Source organism: Oncorhynchus kisutch, linkage group LG13, assembly GCF_002021735.2.
Source record: "Oncorhynchus kisutch isolate 150728-3 linkage group LG13, Okis_V2, whole genome shotgun sequence".
Lineage (NCBI taxonomy): Eukaryota > Metazoa > Chordata > Actinopteri > Salmoniformes > Salmonidae > Oncorhynchus > Oncorhynchus kisutch.
The window spans coordinates 47,521,250-47,539,311 of record NC_034186.2 but is presented as its reverse complement, the minus strand read 5'-3'; the positions used below and the strand labels follow the sequence as shown (position 1 = coordinate 47,539,311).

Sequence of the window (18,062 nt, the reverse complement as noted above, 5' to 3'; positions counted from 1 at the left end):
AAGGACCTTCCTCAAACTGTTGCCACAAAGTTGGAAACACAGAATTGTCTAGAATGTCATTGTATGCTGTAGCGTTAACATTTCCCTTCACTGGAACTAAGGGGCCTAGCCTGAACCTTGAAAAACAGCTCCAGAACATTATTCCTCCTTCACCAAACTTTACAGTTGGGACTATGCATTTGTGCAGGTAGCGTTCTTCTGGCATCCGCCAAACCCAGATTCGTCCCTCTGACTGCCAGATGGTGAAGCGTGTTTCATAACTACAGAGCACGCGTTTCCACTGCTCCAGAGTCCAATGGCGGCGAGCTTTACCTCTCCAGCCGATGCTTGGCATTGTGCATGGTGATCTTAGGTTTGTGTGTGGCTGCTCAGCCATGGAAACCCATTTCATGAAGCTCCTGAAGAACAGTTCTGACGTTGCTTCCAGAGGCAGTTTTGAACTCAGTAGTGGGTGTTGCAACTGAGGACAGACAGAATTTTTATGCGCTTCAGCACTCGGCAGTTGTTTTGTGAGCTTGTGTGGCCTACCACATCAGCTGAGCTGTTGTTGCTCCAAATGTTTCCACTTCACAATAACTTCAGTTGACTGCGTCAGCTCTAGCAGGGCAGAAATTTGACAAACTGACTTGTTGGGAAGGTGGCATCCTATAAAACCATTCTACTGCCAATGTTTTTGCTATGGAGATTGCATGGCTGTGTGCTTGATTTTATACATCTGTCAGAAATGAGTGTGGTTGAAATGGATAAATCCTCTAATTTGAAGGGGTGTCCACATACTTTTGTGTGTGTATAGGGTATGAGACCTGGTAAAAAGCACTCACCCATACTATTCATTAGCGTTAGATGGGCCATCAACTTATATAAAATGCATTTAATATTAGATCATTTTTTAAAAAGATTTGTAAAAGCATGAGTGACCTGAATTGAAGTAGTTATTCCCTCCAGTGTGAATCTTCCAGTATAGTGGTGCCCTTTTGCTTCCAATCCTTTTTCCAGTTGACCAACTCTCAGTAAATATGCACAGACCCATATTTTATTTATGCACCGGAATGGAGTTTAGAATTCTACCTGAATGGTGTTGCTTTTAGTTTTGATCAGACGTAACTTTACTTTAAAATTAGTTGGATAAAATGTGTGCTTGGAACAAACCGGGGAATTGATTGCAGTGACCTTGATGTCTAGTAGTAATTGTTTACAAAAAAAATAGGCCTTGCCTGCCTCTTACAGCACTGTGCGTCTTCAAGTCCGCTTTGAAAATCTCTGTGTAGTAGTTTGATGCTATATGCCCTTGAATTGGAAAGCAATTATTATTAATATATATTTTTTAACAGTTTTTCATTTCTGAACCATGTCCTTGAAAGTAGATTAGATTCTACTGGAACTGTTCAGCCAGGATCCTCATAAAAATAGTTTGACGTATTCGTCCTTGAAGCACCATTTGAGGATGAGCGTGTTAACTTTCTCCCTTCTCTTTAATCTGAAACCCCCCTTTTAGCTTTTGAACGCTCCATCTGAGCCTCCCCTAATGTAGCTCTATCACTATATTTCCTCCACACGGCGGAATCGTGATGTTTACACGTCTGAGTTGTTGCTCTCCTAGCCTCCCTCTGCACCACATACCCTCTCTCTCTGTCTTTCTCTAGCTTTCTCTCTCTCTCTCACTCATACTCACTATCTCCCCCTCAGTGAAAAAGAAGCAGTTTCAAATGATGAGGAAGATGCATTACAACGAGGGCCTCAACATCAGGATGGCCAGGCAACTCATAGCTAACGAATTGGCAGAAGAAGTGGACGAGGACGAAGAGATGAGAGACGAAACGGAGGACATCAACGTAGACTCGCCGCAAGACGGTAAGAGAAATGGGGGTACTCAGAAATCTTATAATGCAGGGCATTTCCCATGGTGACAAATCAGGAGCTCTCACCAGTTAAATCCATTGATGCCGATAAAATGCTTGATTCACCAACGGTTGGTCATCGACCACTGTGGGAGTTTTATTTTTTTTGAGCAGCAAGCCGACAGCATGCTAGGTATTGATGGGTATCAACAGCCAATTCGGCACGGGCTGGAAGCTATAGCGAGCCTCAATTGGCCATTCGCCCCATCATATCGCCAAGCATGTGCACAATGGCTGGATCAAATCCCAGAGCTGACAAGTTAAAAATCTGTCGTTCTACCCCTGAGCAAGGCAGTTAACCAACTGTTCCCTGGGCGCCGAAGACGTGGATGTCAATTAAGGCAGCCCTCTGCACCTCCCTGATTCAGAGGGGTTGGGTTAAATGCGGAAGACACATTTCAGTTGAATGCATTCAGCTGCACAACTAACTAGGTATTTCCCTTATATTTAATGTTCAGCTTTCAAGTTTTTACTAGTTGTATGTACAGGATACACTCCAACTAAATGCTTACTTGCAGGTTCCTTCTTGACAATGCAACAATAAGAAATATAAGATAAGAATAAAAACAACGTAAATGGCTTAAGAAGACATTTAAGCATAAAGTCAAGTTGATACTTGGAGGGTTAGATAAGTGTAAGCTCCACACAGAAGGTTACTGGGCCCTGATTTAGTAGGCCATCCAAATGTCAGAGGTCAAACAGTCCTCAGCAAGGGATTGGTGTGGTAAACTGTGGATAATGTTGAAAGTCTTAATACTGAACTCAGCAAAGTTGTTGATAGAACAGTCTGAAATGAGAGCTGTTCCCACTCCTATAAGACTACTAAAATATTAGCGTTTCTCTGTTAGATTTGATGTCGTATTAATTAACACTTAAGGTGATTTCACTCACATAGCTCTCTTTGGATTTACAGCTCTGGATTCCTAGAGGAGGACGCGCCACCTCTCCTGTCCCCAGCCTGTCTCGGCTTCTGACACATTTAAGAGACACTTAGCCACACAGTGCCGGGCCATAGAGCAGACGGACACCGCTTCACAATCTTCCCTCAAACAACCCCTGTTCATGAGTGCGTATATTTCCCAGTAACACTGAAATGCTAAGCATTTTGACCCTGCTGGTTGCTTCTCTTCATTGCCAAGAGTCCCTCACAAAAAGTTGTCATTGCCTCAAAGGAACCAGACCTCAAGGAACTGAGACCTAAAGACTGTTATTATCAGTGAGGACTCCTGCCTTGCTCGCTCTCTGTCCATCTCTTTGTCCCGGCTTCTCCTGAGAATCTGGTCGAATGCTGTCAGAAAGAACAGCAGCACCCATTGGATTTCTCATTGTAGAAAGTGGTGGAATTTTTTGCTGACGGTGGTAGGGAGGTAGGAGGGTTTTGGTCTCTTGATTTTTGTCTTGTTCCTTCTGTCCCCATACCTGTTTTTGTTTAATTTTTAATTTGTTTTAACTACCACCAGAACCTTCATTGGAGAAATCTGAAACCTTGATGAGCTAGCTGCTGTTTTCTTTTTCTTCGCAATTTCCTCCTCCGTTCCAATCTTGGATTTTGTGTTATCTGGAATGGATCTAGGAACGGCAGACTGCATTTTTAACCAGCCCACGGGGCATCTCGATATCTAAGGTGACCAGCATTCGACTCAGTCCTACACATATTTACGCCCACTATAGGATTTGGTACAGACGCATGTGCACTGACTAATAGGAATATTCATGTTTCCAACAACATACCATTATCTTAATATGGTGGCTAATGTACTGACATTGACAGCTAAACCTATTTATTCTCATGCAATAAAATTATATTCATTTATTATGTATTGCCTTGTGATGACAAATTAGGTCATTTCACACAGGACTACTGCATGTCAAAATTGATATGCAGATGGTCAGGTTTGCCATTATACTTATGGAACCCAGCTGTATTAAGCATGGCTACTAAAGCCTTGTGGCCATCAGCACTAATGCGACATTTGCTCACTAAGCTAATGAGGGATAGCATTGGGGAAATGAACCCCAGAGAAGGTTTGTACTACTGATAAGCAGGGGTGTATTTGCTAGGAACCAAACAGCTAAAATGGCAAGGGATTAATCTGTACTTGTCCAATAACAAAATATTTTTGCTCATAGCACCTTGATCTGCATGTGAACTTTTGAGAACCACAGTCCTCCCATGATGACTAAGTTTCTCTTTTCTTTTTATAGGCACATAAGAAAAAAGATATTGTTTTATCAGGACATGTAGAGATGGTTTCATCTTTTCTTCTCAGAACTAGACTTGAGCCCTTTTGTTTCACCTGTCTAAATGGCCATAAGAGGCTATCCATTGGATTCTGTCCTTACAATCTCAAAAGCTCACTATTGGATCCTTTTGGAAAATACAACACCCACAGGAAATACTGACTGATATACTGCATGACTGTTCCCACTTTGTTTTTTAGGTATTTTTTATCATGTCTATGTTAAGGGAAGATTTATTGACAAAAACCAACAAGTTAATATGAGTTATCTTAACTTATGACTAGCTTTTTGTAAAAAACAACAACTTGTATGATACCAACTATTGGTCGATATTACAAGGCATATGTGCCTATATAATGTATTTATGTACATGTCTAAGTGAATAGGCTACGCTCAATTTTACCTGTGCAGTTCAACGGCTTGGATTCCCCTGCCTATTTGTTGTTTAGCTTAATTTTTACCATGTTTTCTTGACACATTTCAGTTGAATGCATTCAGTTGAACTGACTAGGTATCCCAGCCGCTTTCCCTTTCTTTACTAGGGACAGTGGACTAAGATTCTGTCTCACATGATCATTTATCTGTCCCCAAATAATGGGGACTTTTTTTTTTTTGAGCTCTTAAATGGGCATGTTCTTATAAGTGTTTTATTTTTGTCTCACATTAAAATGTTGTTTTATGGACCCATTTGCTTTTTTTTTTTGTCTTGTTTAATGTGGAACTTTGGCCCTTTGTTTATTATTTACTGTTTTGCAGAAATGCCCAGTACTTCTGTGTGGCCACTAGATGGCAGTAGTCTACAATAAATCTAACGTTCATGTTGAATGTAATAATTTAAGGGGAACTGCTGAGTAAAGGTTTCTAGTTCTCTGGCTTTTTATTTTTTTTAAATTTATTTAACTAGGCAAGTATATATATATATTATATTATATTTATAGATATTATATTTTGGCAGATACAGCAATTAAGGGTAGAATACATATTGAAAGCTAAATATGCACTGTGTGTGTGTACCACTAATCCTCATCACTAATTGTTAAATTTTTCTATATTGGCTAAATCAAGTTGTCAAAGGAGTAGAGTACATGCGGGGGGAAAAAAACTAAGTCCAGCCTCTAATCCTGAAGAAAGCGTTCTCATTGGTTGTTTCAAGTATCACTCACGTGCGTTTTTCATGGACCGGGAAGCAGTAAGCACTTGTCTTGACACGATTATATAATATGTCGATTCAGTTTGTACTGTTTTGTGTGAAAGGAGCCAGTGGGAGGCGTTTCTATCACCTAGCTAGTGAAGTATTTTTCATTTTTTATCATTTTGAATTTGACTAAAATATTACATTTTTGGTCTAACGTTTTATATTTAAGTATTTATTTTACTTGTTTATGGTTACATTTGTCGCGAGCCAATTATTAGCTAGCCAGCCATACAGGCTAGATAGCCGAGGTCTTGTGGATTGATAGCCCAGCTAGCGTTAGCTAGTAGCGGGTAGCCAAGTCCAGGGTATACAGCAACTGCTTTTAACACCTGTTTTTACTTGTTAAAGAAAATGAAGATAACGGTTGAATTCGAGGAATGTCTCAAGGACTCTCCAAGATTCAGGTAGGCGAAGTGACCTTATCTTTGTTCCCACACGACAAGTCATGGTTTTATGACGGTACCTGCTAGCAGCATGTTCCCAGTCCAAAACGACCTCCGTAATCGTTTTACGCTACCACCTCACCTCAAGGTAAAAATCTGTCGTTCTGCCCCTGAACAAGGCAGTTAACCCACTGTTCCTAGGCCGTAATTGAAAATAATAATTTAACTGACTCGCCTAGTTATAAATAAAGGTAAAAAAAAAAAAAACATCTTACACATGGATTCCATCTAGTCTCGCATGTCGCGAACACCTGGTCATATAAAAAAATATTTTTACACAGTTTACAAAACCGAAGTTTATACACATTTAATCCAAAATGCGTAGCATTTTATGGCTTCACAGGCATTTTAGGATGAGCTTTGGACAACCATTTTCAAATGTATGCATTCACCAATATTAAAGCTGTAATAAGTAACTTTTTGAGCAAACCCACCAAATGTAAACACATTTATTGTCAGTGAAAGCAAGTCTAAGAGACTTCTGTTCTGTTCTATGTTCTGTTCATTCTGTTCTATGTACGGTATTTATAAAAAAAAAAAGAGCTATCTTGGTGCAAATACAATAAATTACTAGTTTTTCAATTTGACAACACACATCTATTTTGAATCTTGACAGTACCTGCCTGGTTAACTGAATAATATTAAACACTTCAGACTTTGTTAGTGACAATATTTTATTTTTCAATCCCATTCAGCATTCAAATTAATGTTAAAACCTCTACAGGATACGTGGGTCCCCCGCGGGGACGGTTGAGCTAAAGTAGGCTAATGGGGATTAGCGTGAGGTTCTAAGTAACAAGAACATTTCCCAGGACGTCCCATGGACGTCGACATATCTGATATTGGCAGAAAGCTTACATTCTTGGTAATCTAACTGCACTGTCCAATTTACAGTAGCTGTTACAGTGAAATAATACCATGCTATTGTTTGAGAGTGCACAGTTATGAATTTAAAGTTATTTAATAAACCAATTAGGCACATTTGGGCAGTCTTGATATTGCATTTTGAACAGAAATGCAATGGTTCATTGGATCAGTCTAAAACTTTGCACATACACTGCTGCCATGTAGTGGCCAAAATCTAAATTGTGCCTAGGCTGGAATAATACATTATGGCCTTACTCTTGTGTTTCAAAGATGGTACAAAAAAAAGCATGTTTTTTTTCTTTGGATTGTCTATTACCAGTTCTAATGTGCTATATTCTCCTGCATTAATTTAATGTTTCCACAAACTTCGAAGTGTTTCTTTTCAAATGGTATCAAGAATAGGCAGGCACATCCTTGGCTTCAGGTCCTGATCTACTGGCAGTTAGATTTGGGTGTATGATGTTAGGTGAAAATTGAAAAAAGGGGTTCGATCCTTAAGAGGTTTTAGTAGGTTTAGAATTCCAGTATACTTTTTCAGGAGTGTCACGCTTATCGGCCTCACAATTCACCTTCCGCTAAGCCCCGCCCCCCTTGGTTACTGTTGCAACCTTGGACAACTTTTTTAAATAGGGAAGCCCTATTCAACCACTAGCGATATCCCCTCACAATGATCTCAAACGGTGTTTCTAATACACAATGAAATTGAACAGACTATCCCTTGCTAAAAAGTAAACTCTTGGGTATGTTGGTGAACTGTCAATTCCTTCACAGGAACCTGGTAAAATAGTTTTTAGTGTAACTTCTGAATGTTGACAGTGAATTCTGAGGCCAATCAGCATGCAGTCAAGGCTTTAGCTCTAACCACCTTTGGAAATAACTAGTTCTCTCAATCATACAGTGGGGCAAAAAAGTATTTAGTCAGCCCTAAAATCTTTCCTCAAAAAGCTAAACAATTGTACATACATTTTTACAATATAGACAATTTTGCTTTTGTGGCTGTTCAACATAGTGGAAACCCAATTGACCTTTCACTAAGCCCCGCCACATAATTTTGGGAAGTCAATTGCAGCGCATCAATGGATAGCAATTGTCGTCGAGTCCGACATCTCGGATAAGCTCATGTTTAAAATCACATGAAAGCCAGTGAGTGCTATGACAAAAACTGAATTACTTGTCTGAAAATAAATGTTTAAATGGCTTAATTTAACTTGCTTCTGTGATTGCTGAAATGTAGAGCCTGTTGAGAGTATTTTACGAATCCTAAATTATACTTTTGTTATATTGTTTGCTAGCTCAGGTGGTTAGCTAGCCCTCAGACTCATTGACTACCAAACGTTGCTAACGCTAACTAGCCACTTAATATAACTTGCATGTATGTTAGCTAGCATTATTATGAATACAACTCCCATTTGCTGTTAACATCAGGATACAGTGGGGCAAAAAAAGTATTTTTTCAGCCACCAATTGTGCAAGTTCTCCCACTTAAAGATGAGAGGCCTGTAATTTTCATCATAGGTACACTTCAACTATGACAGACAAAATGAGAAGAAAAAAAATCCAGAAAAACACATTGTAGGATTTTTAATGAATTTATTTGCAAATTATGGTGGAAAACAAGTATTGGGTCAATAACAAAATCAATAAGAAAATTATTACAGGCCTCATCTGGCCACAATAAAGTAGAAAGTTTTAGCTAACATTGCAGCTCGGTTCTAGGTTTTCAACAGTGTTGTCATTGATCTCATTGTTCTTGAAAGATCTAGGCAGTTGACAATTGATATCTCTCTAATATAGGCTAATGCACTGTGCTTGCTTCGAAGGAGATGTACATGTGTGCCTTGCCTGCCATGCAGCTATTAAAGGGATTGACACTTGATGTCGTCTAATTTTTTTTGCTTTTTTTCCAATGCATACTCTTGCCCTATTGCCTAATGTAAACTTTGCTCAAATTAAGTGTTATTTCATCCTATTCAGTCAAGGTTGGGCTTTCCAAGCTTTGAGAAAGGATCAACCCTCCCCTCTGTCCCCTCTCCCTCCCTCTGCGCTGAACATTATTCTAACAAAATGAGGAGCAGATGTTAGAAAGTTGTTTGCAATAAACTTGGAAAGAGGCTTTCTTTTTTCATCAAGGATCAGCTTGTGGGATGAACAAAAGCCTTCCAATCAGCTGAGCGTGGAACGATGACTGGCACAAATTCTGGTTGGCACTTTTCGTGGTGGTGGCACCTGTGCTTTCGTTTGGCTCCTTCACAAGACTTGTGATTTAAAATCCTTGCCCTATCTTTCTCTTAGGCAAACTAGGCTATATAATATGACTGTGAATCATCTGTGAATGATGCCTACACTCCCTCACTGACCCACAAACAATCATTACCTACAGTGATTCTCTTTCCACCAGGTTTCTACTGAGGGTTATCGTTTCCATTAGCCCTTAACCTCAGCACCACTGGGGTTCATTGTGGTTAAGGATTTACCATAGATCCTTAAACAACATACATTCTTTCCACTTTGACCACCATTGCATCACTCTAATTTTTCCATTGTCTTTGAATTGGCAGAGAAGAGGACTCAGAGAGAGCTGGAGAGTAATAGATGAAAATGGATGCAGACCAGCGAGGAATAACTGTCTCTTGACATCTGTTTCCATTTGTGTGTGTGCTTTCAACTCTGTGCCAGTGAATGTGGAGCCCCCAAATGTGGGATGTTTTTTTCCCCAAGTCGGTAGGCTACACCCCATATTCCCTCTCTCTAAGGTCTCTTTTTAGATGTAGCAAAAGTTATCATGTAGCCCTGAAACCTGTTTTCAACGACTGGTCTGGGACTCGGATGCAAATTCTGCTGATTCTGTAGACCTACTGTAATTTGCATTACGCTATGAGATTGCTGAAATATCAACTCTAGCAGCCTATTGCTCACTGAAAGCTTTTCACTGCAGTTATACTGGCTCCTCTTCAAATATGCAACTTGTTATTCCCTGAAGAGTAGGCCTATCATAAGTCATCTTTTCTCTGAACTGTGGAATTTGGTTCTTATCTGCTTTACAGATTAAGGTAAACGCAACGTAACTTTCCTACGAAGTCATTATTAAAGTTGTCCCCCTTCACCCACAGTACAGTGGCAATGACAGTTGGGCCTAGACTAGACAATGTGTCAGTTATGACTGACTTTGAACCACATTTAAGGCTTTAAAGACATTAAAAGCACAGTAAAAATGGTTGAGAATTTAAGTAATTTTTGTGACCGTTTGGTTTTGCACCCATTCATTTCGGCCTATATCAAGCACTTGAGGTTGTCTTTCATTTAGGAATTATGGATTGTCCTTTTATGTTCTCTCTCCTCTTTACCCTGTTAACATGCGGTGTAATTGAAAGTCATTCAGAAACCAAGCTTGGCAGTGCGCCACCTACATGATGTCATAGGCCACTCGATAGTGGTAGCAATTTGTTCTGCCTCATTGACGACTCCACAGCTGGCACCTCATCACTAGCCTTGATAATGCAGAGGACAGTGCCAGATAATTCCATCTTAGTTAAAGTACGTTAATGGTGGGCTAGTCGCTGGACTAACTGTAGTTAGCTTTTCAGGTTGTCAACAAGAAAGTCTTTGGCTCACTTAAGGTGATCTCATTTGCACACCCAATATAGCCTTAGCCTAATCTACGATTCCCTCGTGACTTTATAGGACACCATTAGCAATGAACACACACAACATATTTTTTAATAAGACTGAGCAGCTGGGACACTACTGAGTACAGTAGCTTATTAATCTTTCACTAACCTTTTAAAAAGAGTGTTATCAAGGTAGAGGTGGATATGTGGATATGACTGACTTTTGGGTGTGCCTCTGGATATAGCCTACAGTTGAGCAGATTTCTTGAGACATTGTTGTCTGTCAGCCTATTACACTATTACAAGAGGTGGAATCCTCATCGGAGAGTTCTGGGTGGGGTCAGAGGACATGGTAGTCTATTCAAGCGATCTTTGAATGTTTGATCTGCTTAAACTTTTTTGTATTGGCTTGAAGTATTGTGATTTGTTTTTTTTGTTGCAGAATTGTTTTGTTTTCTACCATATGTGCATTGAGCATCTATTATGGTCCATTGTGAAGCACTAACATACAGATTGTTTCACTCTTGAACTGGCTCCCTAGTTACTGTAACTGAATCACGCTTGTGGTGTTCCCAATTACGTCGACAGGTTGATTGTTTGGTCGATCGGGATTTCTTTTAGTTGTGCAGTAGCAAAAAAATATCATGGTTAACAAGACACTTAGCGCAAATCAGACGAGTGGCCTGATGCATTGTGGAGGCTGTGGGGATGGCACAGTCCATCAGTCTAAGATGTGCTACTGAAATTGTATATGGTTATATTACATAACAAAAATTATATTATTTTGTAACAAATGCGCTTTCTCCCTCGCTGGATAGCGAGAACTGCTGTCCACAGTTCTGAAACGGATCAGTGCGCTGTTGAATTGGCGTTTTTTTCCTAGACTGTGTTGCTATGTCCATAATCAAAACGTTAAACAGCATATTGGGGTTGAGAACTAATAGGCAGCAGCAGAATGAGATGAGAAAACAGCCCGTGCCTTATTGTCTTAAGAAAAGTGATGAAAGAAGAAACCTGAACTTAATTAGGCCTATAATCAATAGCCTAACTGTTAAATGTGCCTGGCTTTATGAATTATCAATATATCTACAGAAATAAGACATCCTGCTTCTGTTGCCTGTTTGAGTGTTTGTTAAATAGCCTGTTTTTAATCTTTTGCTTTGCTGTAATAAAGGCTTTACACTTTTTTTTTTCATTAGAACAGCCTCTAGTATTATTTATCATTTATTTGGTGTTTACACTGTTCCAAGTGGTCTGAAATAATATTTATTATTATTATTATTATTATTATTATTTCAATACTTCTATAGTGTATCAATCAATTATTAATTAATTAATGTCATCACACGAGTCATTCATGATTTGAAATGCAATCAAGTATTTTAGTTTTAAAATGAAATAAAGCGAGCCTTGAATAATTTGCTAAAACAATATAATAACTGTTTAATTTTGGGAGTTGCATTCACAAATGAGCGTGACTGTTTTTAGTCTTTGCTGTAAAAACATTTTTTAAGCCTCTATTTACAAGACTTTCTGGTACGCTTATACTTTATTTAAGGTTTACATTGTTCCAAACGGTCAGAAAAGTTATATTGTAATGCTGGGGTGGCAGGGTAGCCTCGTGGTTAGAGCGTTGGACTAGTAACCGGAAGGTTGACAAGGTACAAATCTGTCGTTCTGCCCCTGAACAGGCAGTTAACCCACTGTTCCTAGGCTGTCATTGAAAATAAGAATTTGTTCTTAACTGACTTGCCTAGTTAAATAAAGGTACAAAAAAAATACAGCACCTGTTTGGCACACATAGTATGCACTCAGCACTTGCTCCTTACCTTTTTCTCGATCTCCAGTATTTTCCACAACTAGTCACATTTATTCTGCACATTTTACTTTCCCATTACCTCCTGAGCGACCTATAAATATTCCTCTGTTTCCAGTTTTTTTTGTCACGTCCTCTGCATCCATTTTGCTGTCACGTGTTAGTGTTTAGAGTTTATAACCAATTTATTGATGTGAATATGATATGCTATAAGCACGGCTTGCCCGCTTATTAGGCATGATTAGGCGATTGACAAGGGTGGCATTCTCTGAGCTAAATTGACCAAGGCGCACCTCCAACACACACAACCTCTCGTAAATCTGCCCAAAAACAATGACAATTTCTCTCAACCAGTGGCATATGGGCTTTTTAGGTGAGTGCTGATTCCACCCATTGATAAGCAGTGCCCACTTTGTCAAAGGCAGGGGCGCAAAATATTTTGCTTGTCCATTCCCAGCATGCCTCTCCAGGGTGCTGTTGGAGAGATGCATCTCTGCAGCACTCCACCAACGTTCATTAAAAACTATCTATCATAAATCATGTAGCAGATATAGGAAATGGTAAAAAGAGTATGTAGTCTTTTCTGTAGCATACAGGCTGGAGATAAAATGAATGGCAATGTAATGACAGACACCTTTTACATCATGCAGGTTTCTCAGATCAAATAGCCCAACCTAAATGGCTCCTCAACCCCCCCCCCCCCCCCCCCCCCCAAAAAAATAAAATATATGTGCTGTCATGTTAACAAGGCAACATATCCTAAAAACAGGACAGGTCAAAGTGGACAATCCCAACTGTTGTCCAAGAATTTCACGCCATTAGTGGTTTCATGATTAGTGGTTTCAAGTTTATCCCTAAAGTTTTTGACAAGCTGATCATAGTGAAAAGAAAATACTAATGCATTTCCCACTGTGTAAACGCATTACAAATAGACTCGCGATAACTCCGTCACCAGCAAAGCACCATCACACCAAGTCCTCCATGCTTCATGGTGGGAGCCACACATGTGAAGATCATCCGTTCACCTACTCTGCGTCTCACAAAGACACCGGTTAGAACCAAAAATCTCAAATTTTAACTCATCAGACCAAAGGACCAAAAGTCAATTTCTTGTGTTTCTTGGCCTAAGCAAGTCTCTTCTTATTGGTGTCCTTTAGTAGTGGTTTCTTTGCAGCAATTGTACCATGAAGGACTGATTTCACGCAGTCTCTTCTGAACAGTTGATGTTGATGAGTCTGTTACTCTGTGAAGCATTTATTTGGGCTGAAATTTCTGGGGCTGGTAACTAACTTATCCTCTGCAGTAGAGGTAACTCTGGGTCTTCCTTTCCTGTGGCGGTCTTCATGAAAGCAGGTTCATCATAGCGCTTGATGGTTTTTGTGACTGCACTTGAAGATACTTTCAAAGTTCTTGACATTTTCCTGATTGACTGACCTTCATGTCTTAAAGTAATGATGGACTGTCATTTCTCTTGGCTTATTTGAGCTGTTCTTGGCATAATATGAACTTGGTCTTTTTCCAAATAGGGCTATCCTCTGTATACCACCCCTACCTTGTCACAACACAACTGATTGGCTCAAGCACATTAAGAAGGAAAGAAATTCCACAAATGAACTTTTAACAAGGCACCTGTTAATTGAAATGCATTCCAGGTGACTACCTCATGAAGCTGGTTGAGAGACTGCCAAGAGTTTGCAAAGCTGTCATCAAGTCAATGGGTGGCTACTTTGAAGAATCTCAAGTATAAAATATATTTTGATTTGTTTAACACTTTTTTCATCACTACATGATTCCATATTTGTTTTCATATTTTTGATATCTTCACTATTATTCTACTATAAAAAACAACAACCCTTGATTGAGTAGGTGTGTCCAAACATTTGACTGGTACTGTTAATGTTGTTTTTTTACCCTTGTGGGACCCCCCCTATCAACACATCCCCACTCTAACAATGACAGGAAATACGCCACGGCACAGGGGCTCAGCCTAGTTCTGCACTTTTCTATTGAGCGTCATCAAGAAGTATGAATATCATAATTTGCCCCTTAAACCCCACTCTCGGCTCGTAAGATCCTACAGGAAATTGATGTCCTTACAAGTTGTCAGGCAGAGGCTGTGCAACACGGCATTTGATTTGGGAGATGTTTTGAAGTACTACTCGGATTGGTGCCTCAGATTCACTGTGTCGGTCCCCACATGGGAGGCCATTGTGTGTGTGTGACTAGGCCTAAACTTTTGAACTACCTCACTCCCACTCTAAGGATAACACACAACTCCCTCTTGGCAAACAGCCAACAAAACTCAACTTAAGTAGCCAGAGCCTTTCTCTAGAAACCCTCAATGAGTCAGTGTTCCTAATGGTTTGTACACTCGTTGTAGGTCTACCTTCATTATGGCCATTTGATTCAGTCCGAGTCTTTGTGGTGTGGACATAGGAAAGTAGGATGGCCGAATGTAAACAGTCTATCCAGTAGGCTATTCATCATGACTATCAAACCGATGTTTATTGGTTGCGTACACAGTTTAGCAGATGTTATAGCGGGTGTAGCAAAATGTTTGTTACTGGCTCCTAACAATGCAGTAAAATGTCAAACAAGTACACAAATAATCAATAAAAAAAATCTAATGCCAGAACGAATCCAAATAGCACTGTAACAGGTGTCCAATTTCAAGCTATACGTATATACAGTGCATTTGGAGTATTCCCGACCCCTTGACTTTATCCACATTTTGTTGCGTTCCAGCCTTACTCTGAGAATTATTTTTATTTAATCAATTTTAATCTACACACTAATGACAAATCAAAAATGGGTTTTTAGAAATGTAAGCAAATTCATAAACTGATACCGTATTTACCTTATGTATTCATACCCTTTGCTATGAGACTTGAAATTGAGCTCTGATATGCATCCTGTTTCCATTGATCATCCTTGATGATTCTACAACTGGATTGTAGTCCACCTGTGGTAAATTCAATTGATTGGACATGATTTGGAAAGACACAAATCTGTCTATATAAGGTCCCAAAGTTGACGGTGCATGTCAGAACAAAAACCAAGCCATGAGGTTGAAGGAATAGTCCGTAGAGCAAGTGTACAAAACATTTATACAGCATTGAAGGTTTCCAAGAACACAGTGGCCTCCATTCTTAAATGGAAGAAATGTGGAACCACCAAGACTCTTCGTAGAGCTGGCCGCTTGGCCAAACTGAGCAATCAGGGAGAAGGGCCTTGGTGAGGGAGGTGACCAAGAAACCGATGGGCACTCTAACAGAGCTCCCCTGTGGAGATGGAAGAACCTTCCAGAAGGACAACCATTTCTGCAGCAACTCCACCAATCAGGTCTTTATGGTAGAGGGGCCAGATGGAAGCCACTCCTCAGTAAAAGGCACATGACAGCCCACTTGGAGTTTTGCCAAAAGGCACCTGAAGGCCTCTTTTAAACCAATACCATCCCTACGGTGAAGCATGGTGGTGGCAGCATCATGCTGTGAGGATGTTTTTCAGCAGCAGGGACCGGGAGACTAGTCAGGATTGAGGGAAAGGTGAACAGAACAAAGTACAGAGATCCTTGATGAAAACCTGTCTAGAGCGCTCAGGACCTCAGACTGGGGCGACGGGTCACCTTCCAACAAGACAACTACCCTAAGCACACAGCCAAGACAACACAGGAGGGGCTTCAGGACAAGTCTCTGAATGTCCTCGAGTGGCCCAGCCAGAGCCCGGACTTGAACCCGATCAAACATCTCTGGAGAGACCTGCAAATAGCTGTGCAGCAACTTGACAGTATGGACAGCTTGCAGAGAAGGATGGGAGAAACTCTCCAAATACAAGTGTGCCAAGCTTGTAGAGCGTCACACCCAAGAATACTCAAAGCTTTAATTGCTGCCAAGGCGGCTTCAACAAATTACTGAGTAAACGGTCTGAATACTTATTTAAATGTTATTTATTTTTTATCGCAATAATTTCTAAACCTGTTTTTCCTTTGTCATTATGGGCTATTGTGTGTAGATGAGAAAAAAATAACATTCTAATCCAGTTTAGAATAAGGCTGTAACGTAACAAAATGGTGAAAAAGTGAATGGGTCTGAATACTTCCAAACTCACCAGTGGCGGCTGGTTGGAGGATCTATTGGAGGACGGGCTCATTGTAATTGCTGGAATGGAATTAATGGAACGGAGTCAAATGTGGTTTCTATATATTTGATATTGTTCCATTTATTCCATTCTAGCCATTACAGTGACCCTGTCCTCCTATAGCTCATCCCACCAGCCTCTTATAGAATGTGTACTGTAAGGATGATTACGTGCCAGTTTTCCCAGGCCTGTCTGAAATGTGTATTCATGGGCCTGTTTCAGTCTCCCTCATACCACACAAAAGTCTGACTATAGCTTCTCACGCACACCCAAACTGCACTAAACACAGAGAAAGTTTATTTCTCAATTCTTGCCTGTATTCTTGCTTTTTCATTCTGCAATAAGGAGCTATTAGGTTAAACGTGCTGTTGCTTCTAAACCAGAATTGTTCTGTCTGGCCTCTTCTGAAAGGGAAATCTTAGCAATCAAATGAACAACCCTTAATCTATCACTTTTTGACTGCAGCCCCTTTTGACTTGATCGAAACCTTCCATACATGTTTCACCATGTAGAAGGGTTGAGAAAGTTACTTTTTGGAACTGAATGACAAAACATTCAGGAGATGGCGGTGCTCGAAGTTGACCCATTTTGCATAACCCACTATACCATTAGACAACCGTTTATCAACAGTTTATCATTTGAAAACGTACAAATAGGGTTGTCAAACTTTTATTAAAAGTTGTCCAATTTAAATGTCCAGTGCACTCAACATGATTTTCTTGTGTTTTATATACTCCATGGCCAGTTTATTACACCACCCCGTTCATGAAAATGGTTCACTCCTACAGACAGTGAGTGTCTTGTTATTTAAAGCAGTCAGACGAGCATTGACGCATTCTGTTACTGTTCGATTGAACGTTAAATGGGCAAAACGAGGGACCTAAGCGACTGAGTGTGGTATGATCGTTGGTGCCAGGCGTACCGGTCCCAGTAGCTCAGAAACGGTCTGCCTCCTGGGCTTTACACGGACTACAGTGTCTCGGGTTTACCCGGAATGGTGCAACAAACAAAAAACATCCAGTCAGCGGCAGTCCTGTGGGCGAAAACAGCTCATTGATGAGGGGTCGAGGGAGAATGGCAGGAATCGTGCAAGCTAACCGGCGGGCCACAAACATCTCGGAGTGCACAACTTGTTAGTCCTCATCACGGATGCACTATTGTGGCAGATGACCACACCGGGTTCCACTCCTATCAGCTAAAAACAAGAAGCAGCAGCTCCAGTGGGTACGCGATCACCAATACAGGACAATTGAGTGGAAAACCATTGCCTGGTCCAACGAATCCCGGTTCCTGTAGCGTCATGGTGATGGCAGAGTCATCATTTGGCGTAAGCAGCCTTAGTCCATGGTCCCATCCTGCTTGGTGTCAATGGTACAGGCTGGTAATGGTGTGGGGAATGTTTTCCTGGTACACATTACGTCCCTTGATACCAATTGACCAATGTTTCCATTCCCTGAAGATTTTGGTCTGTTTCATTTTCACATACATTACCAGTCAAAAGTATTTTATATTTGAGATTCTTCAAAGTAGCCACCCTTTGCCTTTGACAGCTTTGCACATTCTCTTGGCATTTCTCTCAACCAGCTTCACCTGGAAAGCTTTTCAGGTGTTTCTGATTTATTTAACAATGCCATGCTGGTGGGTGGTAACATACAAATAAAACCCAGTCCGGAAAATAAGCGTAGACTGAAGTATTAGCACGTCATATCATAAGGGAAACGCACGGAAAATATCAGAAGTTACAAATTCGGCTTTCCCACTTCAACCCCAAATATATCATACTTTGACTAAAACAATGACTTTTATTGACTTAAACCGTTGTGCAACATCATGGGTGAACTATGGGCATCTTTCAGC

The 18,062-nt window shown here is 40.3% G+C and overlaps 2 protein-coding genes across 5 annotated transcripts in view; both read left to right on the top strand.

The window, feature by feature from the left end:
• LOC109902255 (protein phosphatase inhibitor 2) overlaps positions 1 to 5,009 on the top strand; it is a 25,013-nt gene extending 20,004 nt beyond the window's left edge. The window contains exons 5-6 of the mRNA XM_020498466.2: positions 1,687 to 1,851; positions 2,812 to 5,009. Of these exons, the coding sequence (XP_020354055.1) occupies positions 1,687 to 1,851; positions 2,812 to 2,825 (179 nt within the window). The 3' untranslated portion in view covers positions 2,826 to 5,009. The remainder of the gene's footprint in view (positions 1 to 1,686; positions 1,852 to 2,811) is intronic.
• Positions 5,010 to 5,344: 335 nt separating this feature from the next.
• Positions 5,345 to 18,062, top strand: part of LOC109902256 (arf-GAP with coiled-coil, ANK repeat and PH domain-containing protein 2-like) — a 94,509-nt gene continuing 81,791 nt past the window's right edge. For 3 of the 4 annotated variants that reach the window (XM_031786432.1, XM_031786431.1, XM_031786430.1), the window contains exons 1-2: positions 5,345 to 5,431; positions 5,683 to 5,738. In XM_031786432.1, the coding sequence (XP_031642292.1) occupies positions 5,360 to 5,431; positions 5,683 to 5,738 (128 nt within the window). In that variant the 5' untranslated portion in view covers positions 5,345 to 5,359. Of the gene's footprint in view, positions 5,739 to 18,062 lie in introns of all 4 variants that reach the window. The other variant, XM_020498470.2, reaches the window with a different exon arrangement.